The sequence below is a fragment of the Phaethon aethereus genome (assembly GCF_964289735.1).
Source record: "Phaethon aethereus genome assembly, chromosome: 14".
Lineage (NCBI taxonomy): Eukaryota > Metazoa > Chordata > Aves > Phaethontiformes > Phaethontidae > Phaethon > Phaethon aethereus.
The window spans coordinates 15,612,678-15,625,049 of NC_138590.1; the positions used below are offsets into that span (position 1 = coordinate 15,612,678).

Sequence of the window (12,372 nt, forward strand, 5' to 3'; positions counted from 1 at the left end):
ATGCTCAGTATATAAAGCTGGGACAAAGAAGAAGGAAGGGGTGGAGGGACGTTCGGAGTTATGGCGTCTGTCTTCCCAAGAAACCATTACGCGTGACGGAGCCCTGCTTCCCTGGAGATGGCTGAACACCTGCCTGCCCATGGGGAGTGGTGAACGGATTCCTTGTTTTGCTTTGCTTGCGTGCACAGCTTTTGCTTTACTTATTAAACTGTCTTTATCTCAAACCATGAGTTTCCTCACTTTTACTCTTCCAATTCTCTCCCCCGTGCCACCGTGGGGGAGTGAGCGAGCGGCTGCGTGGTGCTTAGTTGCTGGCTGGGGCTAAACCACGACACTTCCCCTGGACAGGTGAAAGGTGGAGCAGGCTCTGTGTTAAAATGTGACTTGACTAGAAATCGTATTACCGTAAATTAAGAGGCAGGGAGCTCATCACGAGATCATGTGGTTAGCAAGGCATGCAGCCCAAAAGTTTCCTTTTAAATTCCTGCTGCTTTGCAGATAAGGGCAGGATGACGATGCATGACCTCGGTGAGGATGCCTAGTGCATGCCTGGTCTTTAGACTACTAGTGTGGTCTTGCTTTTGGTTTATACAAAAAAGTGCAAGAGGAGGAATTTGAACACACACCCAAAGAGAGTTCTGCTGCAATAATTGCTCTTGGTTAAGGATTTACCAAGTAGCAGCTGCTGTGTTAACCTGTGATTCAAGGGATCACAAGAATCCTATGAAAATTGAGCTCCAAGTTGAAATTGTGTTGAGGCAATGTCCTCCTAGGGATGCCTTTTAAACAGGGCTAACTTTGTATCCTGTTCCCAGTGCTCTGTGTGTGATTTGCTTCTCTTGTTTAGACCATTTGCAATTTGCTTTCTTCTCACAGGAGCTCTCTTCCATTTTAATTCACCTTGCTGGATTTACCCAGTTTTCTTATGAATGATCTATAGCAGAAGGGTCCAAGTGCAGACTGTAGTATGGGGAAGGGATTTATAAATTATGAAAGACCACTGTAGCTGAGCAGGAGTGTTAAGGGGGAGAAGAAAGACAAATAGAGGACATTAGGAAAACGAAGCAGAAAGCAAAGAGGAAGGTGAGCAGGGCTGTAAAATCAGCAGAAAGAAGTTTAAAAAAAATTAAAGATCAGAGAAACTATTGAATAGCAAATGAACAAAACACATCACGATCGTGTGCAACTGGAATGAAAAACAGAACCCCAAACTGAGGAACTTAAAAATGGGAGGAAAAAATTGCCAGGGGATAACAAGCAAGATTTGTTGACTGTTCATTGTTGCCTCCAACCTCCACGGGTTGGGCTTCAATTTACCATGGAAGACAAATGAGGATTTTGGTACAATACATGAACAGGCTAATTGGGGGCTAATTGGGGAGTCAGTTGATCACAGAGGACAGACACGACAGAAGCCTACAGCATGCGAGTGGCAGGGAGCGTTACAGAAAGATGACTTGTGATTTAAAATGCAATTCCCAAAAGAGCAGTCCTTCGTCAAGCTGTCGAGGGCGTTTGGTACTTTTCCAGAGGTGCAGATGTACTCAAGCAGTGGGAAGCTGAGAGCTAAAGCAAGTCCACCCTGCCTCCTGCTGCTGCCCGACCACACAGCCTGTTCCCCCTGTGTTTGCAGCACCGAGTGATGGATGGCCTCACGCCTATGCTGTGATCGCGAGTCCTGGGCTCGGAGTGGCATTGCCACCAGCTGCAGTGCAGCTGAGCAGGGCTGGGTGCCCCGTGCCTCACGGCGCTGCACACACAGCTACGCTTGACACCACAACAGAATGGGCTTCAGCTGCGCTTCACTGGTGTTCAGTTTGAGTCACTGGGGTTAAAAAAAAATAAAAACAAAAACCAAAACCAAAACAAAAAAAACAACCCCAAAAAACTAAAAAAACTGGTGGTTTGCAGCAAGCCACGTGAAAGAATGGGAAGCCGGGAGTTCCTTGAGGAGCATGCCCAGGAATGGAGATCAGTGGCAAAACAGCAAGTTAGAAGTGCTCATCCTTGTGAGACTGCAGAGAAGGTGCTCGGCAGTCGGCTCAGGTGTTTGTCTGCTCCCGCCGTAACGGATGAAGGGTCTGCAAATGCAAACAAGCTGCATTTGAAATGGTGGCTGGCCAGTCTGAATGCTGCACGCTCATACTTGAAAAGGAATTCCAGTGAGTTGCTGTGCTGACAAGCCTCAGATGATGGCTGTGAACATGACATGCAGTTCAGTCTCCCAGCTTCTTGTCCTGGTCTGTGCTCTGGGCTTGCATGAAAGTCCCCTTCCCTTACTAGACAGAGGAGATAAGAAATTAGAAACTGCTTTATTAGGACAATATTGCTGCTGTGAGACTGGGGAACCCTAAAGCTGGTGCTATTACAGTGCTGTAGCTTCATAAGGGACTCTTTAAGAACTGTAGGTGCCGCCATATTTCCCTGAGCCTTTTTGAAAGGGGTCATGAAAAAACAAAACGAGATTGCAAGCCAGCAACTGTGCTTTTGGTGGATGTCCTAAAGAGAGTGACAGAAGACACAGGGATAGGCAGTTTCTGTGGCAGGCAGCGTGTTCATGCTTCAGTAACTCACAGCATCTGTTTGAGCTTTGCCTGCCATGATGGGTAAAGCAGAATCAGGAGATGTCATGTAATTAAGTTTCTGTAAAGCACATGATATCAAAGATTAATGAGCAAGGCAAAAATTCCCAGAAAATAAGGTAGTGTCAGACATCCCAACCTGCCACAGATGGAGAATTCTTCTGAAGACCTGCAAAGGCAAAACTGATGTTTGTGTCAATGCGAATTTTCCTCGTCCTAGAGACGGGGATCAGAGCCAGGCTGCATGATGCTGCCATGGAACCGGGTGTTCAGACTTCTAGTCCCAGCGAACGTGGAAGCTCAGGTGGAGCCCAGATACAAAAAGTAAAATACGAGATTGAAAAGTGGAACAGTTAAGGTAAAAGGTTGGGATATTGCACATTGCTCAGGAGAAGTGAGCAGAGGAGACTGATCTTGTATGATGTATAGTGCTGCAAGCAGTTTGCCCCTGCACAGTATAAAGACCTGTCCTCTTTAGGTTTTGGTGTACTTTACATGTACTGATGCATCACTGGGGCTGTGACAGCCGGCAACGTTGTCTGGTTCTTGAATCAGCAAACAACTAGCACTTTACTGCCTAGGAGCAGTAAGGGTCACTAGCCTGCATTAACTGCAAGCAAAAATGGAGGACACACAAAAAACCCCCAGGCTGCAGCATCAAGCGTGTTGTGCACACGCTTTTCCCTCGGCAGTTTTGCTGCCCAGCTCTTGGCCACCTTCTGCATCTTGCCGCACCGTGGGGAAAGTCTGTATCAAAGGCAGGAGCACAAGCCAGGCTGCCTGGCTCCTGATTTTATGCTTAAGCCAGAAGCACAGGTTTCCTTTCTATTGACAACTTGGGCACTTTTTATTCCTTCACTGGGGATGGTCTGCAGTATTAGGAGAAAATCACTGAAATATCAATGAGGTTTTAGCTGGCTTTAGAAAAAAGAGGTTTTTTTGAGGGATCTTTGGGTGAACTGTTACAGAGCTGCTGTCCTTTCAAGTTTTTCTGCATGAGCAGCACAAGAGAAAATGACAACCTTGTCTCTCAGTGGTTAATTTTCACAAGTGTGAATTTTTCCTAGCAGGAGCAAGGAGAAGGTTTCAACACAGGCTATTGTTAGCCCCTGCAAATGCCAAGTGTCTGCTCTTGGGAGATGGAGAACAAAGTTGGCAACAATAATTAGTGGCTGATGCACTGATTTGGCAAAAGTTGCTGAAAATTAACATCTGATAGAGAGGTCTGGGGATGATTTAGTAAAACACAGTGGAGTTTGAGATGACTTTTGGGATGTTATTGTGCAAGGTCCAGGGGTGATCAGAAAAAAGTTTAACGTGGAAAATGTGAAGGAGGAGTTTGGTGTCTTATTTAGTTCTTTGAGTTTTTCTCTTGAGTTTTTCTAGCATATTGTTAGCATTACAATGGTATAACAAAATTACTGATGTTGAGATGCCAAAATTATGACATTTCTCATTTACTGTAGATGCCACTTTGTTTCACTTCCTCTGCAGTAAGATACAGGTATTAATTTGATTTGGGTATAACTGTCATTTAGGAGCAAATACAACATGGGTATAACATGACATGGGCCAACAAATCCAACAAGTCATCATTCAAGAGGCTGAGAGGCAGAGCAGCACTGGAGGAGGAGTCCATGCAATGTGTGGTTGGGCTGTGTGTGGAGGCATCCCTGGCTGCCCCGGGAGAGTCTCCCAGGAAAGGACACTTGGTGGGAAGTTGGCATACGAATTAAAAGTCTTGCAGCTCCTGTTGTAAATGTTTTGAGCTGTGCTGCTTGGGATGATTCCAGTGCCAGCTGGAGCCCGTGTTGCTCGCTCTCTGCCGGGAAGCATATCGAGTCAGTGCCTCGGAGGTACCAGTGCCCACTGAGCATGTTGTCTTGAGAAGGGGAAACGCTTTGAGGGGTGAAGGTAAATGTGGATGTGGGGAATTTTCATGCTCCAAGCAAAATTTAAAGTAGTTGGTTGGCACCCACTGACAGTGAGATGACTCCCAGGGAACCTCCTCATACCTTTTCTCAGGAGCTGGCAGGACTGTAAGGGTTATAGTGTGACAATGATGAAGTGAGGAGCAAAGAGAGAGGACAGGCAGTTTTCACTGCAGGATGGTAAATGCAGGACAGTAGGATCGCATTTTGCCTCTGGCTGATTTACTCACAGCAGGAATAAAGATACTGCACTAGGAGATAGTTTGACTTTGACACATAAGGGCAAGAAATGAAAGCACAAAAGCTCTAGATACCTTGACAGTCAACCATCCACCAAAATAACAGCACCCCCAGCCAGCAAAGCTGCCGTCTGCAGCCGCAGCGCGGGGCTCAGGCTCTCCCCGCCTGCCCAGCACCGCTGTTCTGCCACGGCAGGGCTGATAGCTTCAGCCTTGCTGCTGATTACTGTAGGTTTTTTGTGAGCAGCAGAGAGGACATGACCTGCAACTCCTGCCAGCCTACTCTTACTTTTCTAGAGAGCTTTTAAGATTCATGGTCAAATTTTACAGTAACTGTGATTTGCCTTATAGATCATGAACATATGATTGCCCCATGATCCCGTAGCAAATCCCCTGAGACTGCTGTGATAGCTAGGTAATTACTTCTGGGCACTAGCAGGGATTAACGCTGAAGTTGTCCTGGTGGAGTAAACCATGAGGCAGGGCTGGAGCTGGCTGCTTGGCCGGTTTTGCGCCCTGATAAAGAGCCCTCTCCATCACTGCAAGGCCAGACCCGTTCGCCCTCCATGGTAAACCTGGGAGTGACAGCTGGGTTCCACATGATGAGTGAATTTTCATGCTGAATCATGAATTCTGACTAGACCAATTTAAAAAAAAAAAAGGAGCAGAAGCTGCTGGGAGCCTTGAGGCTGGCAATGAGAACATGGTGATTGTGCTTGTTAGCACAATTAAATGTTGCCCTCCCAGGAGAAGGACGTTGTGGCTCCATGAGGATGTAGGACCACCCCACGGGGCCTCCTGTCTGTCTGGTGAGCGAGCGGAGCTCTGCCGGTGCAGAGCGGTGGCCTGCAGCTGTGGGTCTCATGACAAGCATGTCCTTGAAGCTTGGTGGAGGAATGGTAAGAAGCTGCCCAGGCAACTGTGTCTTTCAGGGATTCCGTTGACTGGAGGTCTCTTCTAGGAGGCACAGAGCCAAGCATCTCACCACATAAGGCACAGCCTGAAGCACGGAGCAGTAAGGAACGCTGCGGTGGGGGCCGGGGAGGCCGGGTGTGTGTCCCTCCTGGCAGCCCGAGGCTGTACAGGTCGGTACGTTGTTGTCAGCATGGCGGGGAGCTGCGGGGGGCTCTGCCCAGGAGCTGCTGAAAGGGCAGCCTGAGGCAGCGATCTTCTGGCAAGAGCACAGATGTTCTTGTAATGATCCCAGTGATCTGGTGACTCATTCATCCCTTTCCAAGCAGCCAGTTTTGATGTGAAAACTTCGATAAATGAAGATGGAGAATCCACTTTTGTAACATTTCCAAGAATTGTTTCTTATTTCTGCTTTGAAGGTGATGGCTTTAGCTTCCCCCCTTTGATTCCTATTATGTTTCTGTGAGCCTTTAATCAATCCACAGCGCTCTCGCTGCCTTTCTTTGCCTCTCTGAGCCAGTCTTTTCCTGACATTCTCTGAAATCAAGAAGTTCTCGGTGGGGTTTCCAGGGCTCTTGTAATGCAAATTATAATAATGATATTAATGCTAATCATTGTTATTCTATAGGGCGAAATGTCAAGATTCCTTATGTTCATGTTAATTTCTAGTAGGTAGGTGCCACATTAGCTGTATCCCATCCTGTCAGAGAACGTGCTTTTCATATCCCAGGGACTATTAGAAATCGTTAGTAATAAAGTTGGCCGCTGTTGTGCCTGACAGATTGGTCTTTGACATACAATGATGCAAAGTGACATAGCAAATTGGGAATGAAGGATGAAAAGCTGTTAAAAAAATTGTGAACATAGCTATAATTAATTTCATATCTGAAATGTGTTCCTGAGTTGTAATGATAAAGAGAATCCCTGTTGCTACTGTTGAATTGTATGTGTATATCTAGGAAAGGAGCTAATGTGTTGAAGCGGGAGGGGTTGGTTTGTTACTACCTGCCTGGATAGAAAAAGGCTATATTGGCAGCTGGCAACTTGCTATATTGCACTTGCCTTGATTCTGTGGGCAGTCAGATCAGATTTTGAGGTATGGTGTCTATCTTCAAGTGTTCTGAAATGGAGGATATCCTTGGTAGCACAAGGCCCCTGCACGGTGTGGTTTTGTTACATGTACTTTTAAGCAACAAGTATTTTACTGCAAACAGCTCCATTCTTCTCATCAAGACTTGCTGTCCTTTTGGCCTTGAATTTATTATGCAATGTTACTTAGTAGAAAGTATTGATTTTATTTTGCAAAGTAAAAATATTTTGGGTCAGATTTCTCTCTCGTTTAGGTCATTTTAATTGACATTAAGTGAAACTAATACTGTTATGTAACACACAGAACATAACAAACACTGCTACTTTAAATTTGTACCAGCTTAGCTGAGACCTGAGCCTGAACCTCTCTTGGTTGATAACTCATTTGTCTGTTTGATTTCAGCGGCTAACCTCACTAATTTGGATAGTCTCGACAGCGCGTTGAGCTTTATTGAAGACCGGGTGCATAGATCGAGGCAGCGCTATCGAAGGCATGCAACGGATGATGATTACAACATTGAAGTCCTTCTGGGAGTTGATGACTCAGTTGTTCAATTCCATGGGAAAGAACATGTTCAGAAGTACCTGCTGACCCTGATGAATATTGTGAGTACAACCCCACTAACTGCACTGTGGGAAAGCACTGAAAGGACCATGAATGTAGGTTGGTTTAGCCATTTGTATAAGACATAACAGATTTTTCTCATGGCAGGAGATAAAGTAATTCTAGGAGGAAAATCCAGGACACTTTCAGTAAAGCTGAAAGGGGAGAAGGAAAAGAAGAAGAAGGGGCCAAGGAAGAAGCTGACTGTGGGACTCAAAATGTTCAAAGTCCTGCTTATGTGCGTTTGTGGATGGGGGCACAGGGTCAGGGGCTCAGGTTCTTGGAAGTCATTACATTTTATAGGTATATTCCCTTAACCTAAGCCCCCTGCTGAAAAACATGGCTTGGAGAACTGTCTTCAAATGAGGTTCTGTTAGAAACTTTGATTGGCTTATACATTTTTAAAACTACTCAGTTAAATTCTTTGATTTCTCGACAACCACTTTAGGTCCCAGGCCACCAACCTACTCCTTGTTCACTCTGCAGTAAAATGCTATGCAGTATATCCCTGAACTTTCTTAAACTGATTTAATATTTACTCCATGACTGACATCTTCAGGTTTCCTTAGTTAAATATTTAATCTTCAGAACCATTGTCTGTGCAACAGACTGTATAGTGTACTAGTTATGAAAGGAGACACTAGAGAATATTATATTTGAAAGAACCATTTTTTCTTTCTAAGTATCAGCACAGCAGACACAGCAGCCCTCTAGTACCCTGGTCAGTAAGCAAGGACTCTATTTTGTGGGAAAAGAGTGAAGTTTTGAAAAAATCATCTCTATTATAGATCAAAATCAAAATACATTTTGTTCTTCTGGCCAAAAAATGGGAGTGAGTGGCAGGCCCCTTCATAGGAGACTCATTCAGGGATGACGTGCTTCCTTCTCATTCTCACCTGGAACAAGAGTCTCGTCTCAATAAAACACACTTCTGTAAAAACTTTAGGTTCAGTGAGTGTGTGTTCTTAGTGAAATATTGTTGAGCAAAACATTGTAGGTCTGCTCTGTTGTTGACAAATAGAGTATGACTGAAGTTTGCAGTCATGTCAAGAGGATGAGTGTCTGTAGGTGACTCCTTGGCGTTACAAAACGTAGAGGCAGATATATGCACAGAAACCCAGGCTGTTAGGTGTATTTGCCTGGGATTTATTTTTTCCAAGATACATTTTTTTTAATTATTAAGCTTTGGTTTTTTTCTGTCTTTATTACATTCTTTTAACAATGTGTAGAATGTCACCGTCCTTCACTTGAAATGAGAAGTGGGATACAATTTAAGAAAATCCCTTGTGTGGTATAAATTCAGTTGCACTGACTTTTTAGAACAGTATTGTAAATAGTTAAAAACATGCACTAACATTAGAGTTAGAGTACTTAGTGTCTGCTCTGATGGCTGTAAATACATATATTCTAACAGAAATGACATAGTGAATTTCATTTATTTGTGTGGTGTGTTTCCTCTGAGGCTTAAAACAAAGTCTACAGTGAAACAGATGGTTTTATACATCTCTAAATTAACAAACCAAACAGGCCAAACCAGGAGTGTGGCAAACAGGCTGAAATAGATTAAACAGGACTCTCTACTTATCATGTCAATTAAATCTATTTTTAAGAATTAAAATATACAGTAATGGTAAAGAAGCCGTAAATGTTCCAGCTCTGGAATATACTTTCTCCTAATTTTAGCAAACCATCCAACACACAAATTGTAAGAAATAACAACTCTTACGCATGCTGTCTCTGCAAGTGGTTTAGAAAGTGCAGCCTGTGTAACTGTACCCACAGGGCTGTAGCAGCTCTTGGCATAGGCAGTACTTGTTCTGTTGGGAGATCTGAGGTAGAAACATGTCTTTTGGGGACCGAGGAAGTGTTCTTGCCTTGTGTCCAAATACGAGGAGCTGTCTGAAATGCACAAGGCCTCTTGAGGAGGCTGTGGATCGCCTTTGGCAGTTGTCAGTGTTATCCTGTTCTTTCCTTCTTCTAAATTCAGCTGGTTTCTAGAGTCTGTACTTTAGAAGAGTGATGGGTGGTGGTAACCAGTTCTGTTTCCAGCTGTCCAAGCATTGCTCCAGCATAAAGAGGCAAGAGGGGTTTGTTACTGCAGATACCAGGCGATGCTGGGGACCCATATCATGTCGAGGGACATCACAGCGCAGGACTTCTCCTTCCCCTTGGCAGTGTACCTCCAGCTGGCAGCTCCTCCAGCTCTTGCCCTCATTGCTAGATGGATGCAAGGCGTATTTCTGTGTAGACCATTGCTCTGGTCTCCTTTGCTGAAATTCACACAGTGACTCCCCTGTTGTCCTCTCTTCTACCTCCTTTGAGTTGTTGTTTTTTGTTTGGTTGGTTGTTTTTTTTGTCTTGTAGAAAATGGCTCTATATAAAAAGCCTTGGGGTCTTTTTAGCTGTTAGGGGTTACATGTATGTACTGTGTTTCTAATGAGATGCGTAGGTCCAGGGTTAGCTGAAGAGACAGCTACAAAAAATTCTAGCTGTCTTTAAATCTGGTGGAAGATCCTACCATAACCATCAGATTGTGTGTACCCTGCTGGTTTTATGGATGTAATCAAGTAGCTTCATACAGTAACAAGGTATTAAGTATAAAATCAATTAGCTTCATACAGTAACAAGGTCAAAAGCATAAAGTCAAAGAATGCATAAATAAATAAAATAATAGTGGAAGTATTTACTGGAGATAAGAGGGTGATCAAACAGTTGAATTTCTCTGGTTCGAAAAATGAAGTAAATCCCAGGTGAATCCTCCTTTATGCCCAAGCTCCTGGAGGCATGTCATCACTTTCCCAGAAGCAACTCCCAGCATGGCTGCTTCTCCCCACTTTGCTTGATTTCACTGCAGGTGATGGCGTGAGCAGTTGTCCTTCATTAACTTTTCCCAGGGATCTTGGGTGGAACCCTACCACCAACTCAATCAAAACAATATTTTTTTTTCAAGCCCAGCGCGGTGATTTATTCAGTAAATCTGTTTTGTGCCACTTAAGTGATGTGTTACAGTCCACACCTAAAAGACATAAAGTGAGGAAAAAATACGGGCTGGGTGTCCTGGCTATCTTGAATAGCTGTGCTAATATTTATCCCAAAGTTTGGAAATGAAGTCACTCCCAAATGAATGGTGATAGACGGCCAGAGGACTTTTAATACTTTGGGCTGCAGCCATGTATCGCCTGACTGTATGCCAGCCGCTTCACCGCAGTGAGCTCGGCCTCTTGCCACCCCCTTTTCATCCTCCAGTCATTTCCTCATACAAAAACTCTGGTTTCTCTTGACATCCTCTCTTTGCTCAGCACTATCGGAACATTCAGTCCATCTTTGGAAAATATGCCATTGTTTTTGCTTTAGAGACTCTCGGCTGCCTCTTGCTTGCACCATTTTCTTTTGTACGTCATGCTGTGTTTTTTCCTGGGAAGGATATTAGCTTGCACAGTCCTCTGCATTTCCAAGTGTGAGCCCACACATTGCACAAATTAACTTTGTATTTATAGCATGCAGGAGCATTGCAACAGAGGGGAGATATTTGGGCGGGACCTCGCAGCTCTGTAGTTTACTCAAGAACGTGGAAGGTAATTTAATTTCAGCAAGAAGGCAGCTAAAAATCCTGGGGATTTTATCTACTCGTACAAGTGTTTGGAAATACTAGAAGAGCGCAAGGCTAGAAGCGGCTTCGGAGAGTTATCTTGTTCCTTGGGAAACAAAAGGATTTCACTGCAGGACGCTTAGGGAGGAGGAGCAGGGTGCTGAATGGGCGTTATTGAGCTAAAGTGGGTATTGGTGGTAGCCAGCCCTGGGGCTGAAATTCTCTGATTGTTTCATAACCCTCTTTAAAATAATTTTCAGGATTAAGCAGGCCTTTTGCTGCCTGCTGTGGAAGAGGAGCAGAGCTGACTCAACAGCACATTTATCAGGCTGGGCCTGAAGTATTGATTAGGGTGAATGCTTCAGCTTCTACAATCCTGTGTTTAGGGTCACATCGAGGATGGGTATCTTCAAAACAGGCTTCCTAAAGAGGCAGAGGTAGAATATGTGGTCTTACAGTATTTTGGCCATTCCAAATAGCATTGTCTCATGAAATAAACACAACTGCAAACAGGTTTGAATGTATTGGCTCCATCTGTCTTAACTTCTAGTCTTCAACTTTAATGTCGCTCTTCAAATTGTGGGTTTTTTCCCAGTGAGGCCCTTGTTTTAGCTTTTTCTTGTATCCTTTGTCTTTCTTCCTCCACAATATTCCTCAATTCCTCAAGTACCTCATTTTCTAATGATGGCAGTTGTCATCCTTGTATGTTGTTTGGAAGAATTTTGTCTACAAAGCATGTACAATTTTTTATTTTTGGACAATTTCCAGGGGCAAAAAAAACCTTTAATTCCCTTTCCACTCCTTTACTTTAAAATATGTGATATTGCAATATTTAAAGGGTTAGTCTCTGTTACATCCAAGTAATGGATATATGGCCAAAATGTTTGAGATGCTAAAACCCATCTCCTCAAAGTAGATTGGTGCCTAACCGCCATTATTTCAAAGGGGGATAGACCCTAAATAGGATTTATGCCTCACCTGGGCTAGATTTATCTGAGTACTTAGTCGTTTACTTGCCTTTGAAATCAGTGAGAATCAGTTTTAAAAATTAGCCCATGGGATTGTGTCTCTCCCAGACTTTAAGTGAAACTTCAACTCCGGAGAAATACATTAAACAACTTTTTATCTGAATAACTGAAATCAATGGGACTTATGCAGCTGGGGGTTTTTGGAAACACCCTGGAGTCTTTCACATGCATTTTCCAGCACTACATGCATCTTTGAAATTGTGGCCCTGAGGCACTTTTGAATATGTTATCCGTCCTCTTTAATAGGATGTACATGATACTGCTATTATAGATGAGATTTCTGCTTTCCTATCTCTGGCTGATGAGGGATGAAGATTTGCAGGTACAGAACAGCAAGTCCCTAATGAGAAGAAAGGGCAGAAATGCCATCAGTTTCTAACTGGCACTTGGATGAAAAC

General features: G+C 43.9%; 1 protein-coding gene across 1 annotated transcript in view; it reads left to right on the forward strand.

The window, feature by feature from the left end:
* Window positions 1-12,372, forward strand: part of ADAMTS2 (ADAM metallopeptidase with thrombospondin type 1 motif 2) — a gene marked incomplete at both ends in the record, with an annotated part of 189,082 nt that overhangs the window by 122,982 nt on the left and 53,728 nt on the right. The window contains 1 exon segment of the mRNA XM_082005994.1: window positions 7,157-7,359. Within this exon segment, the coding sequence (XP_081862120.1) occupies window positions 7,157-7,359 (203 nt within the window).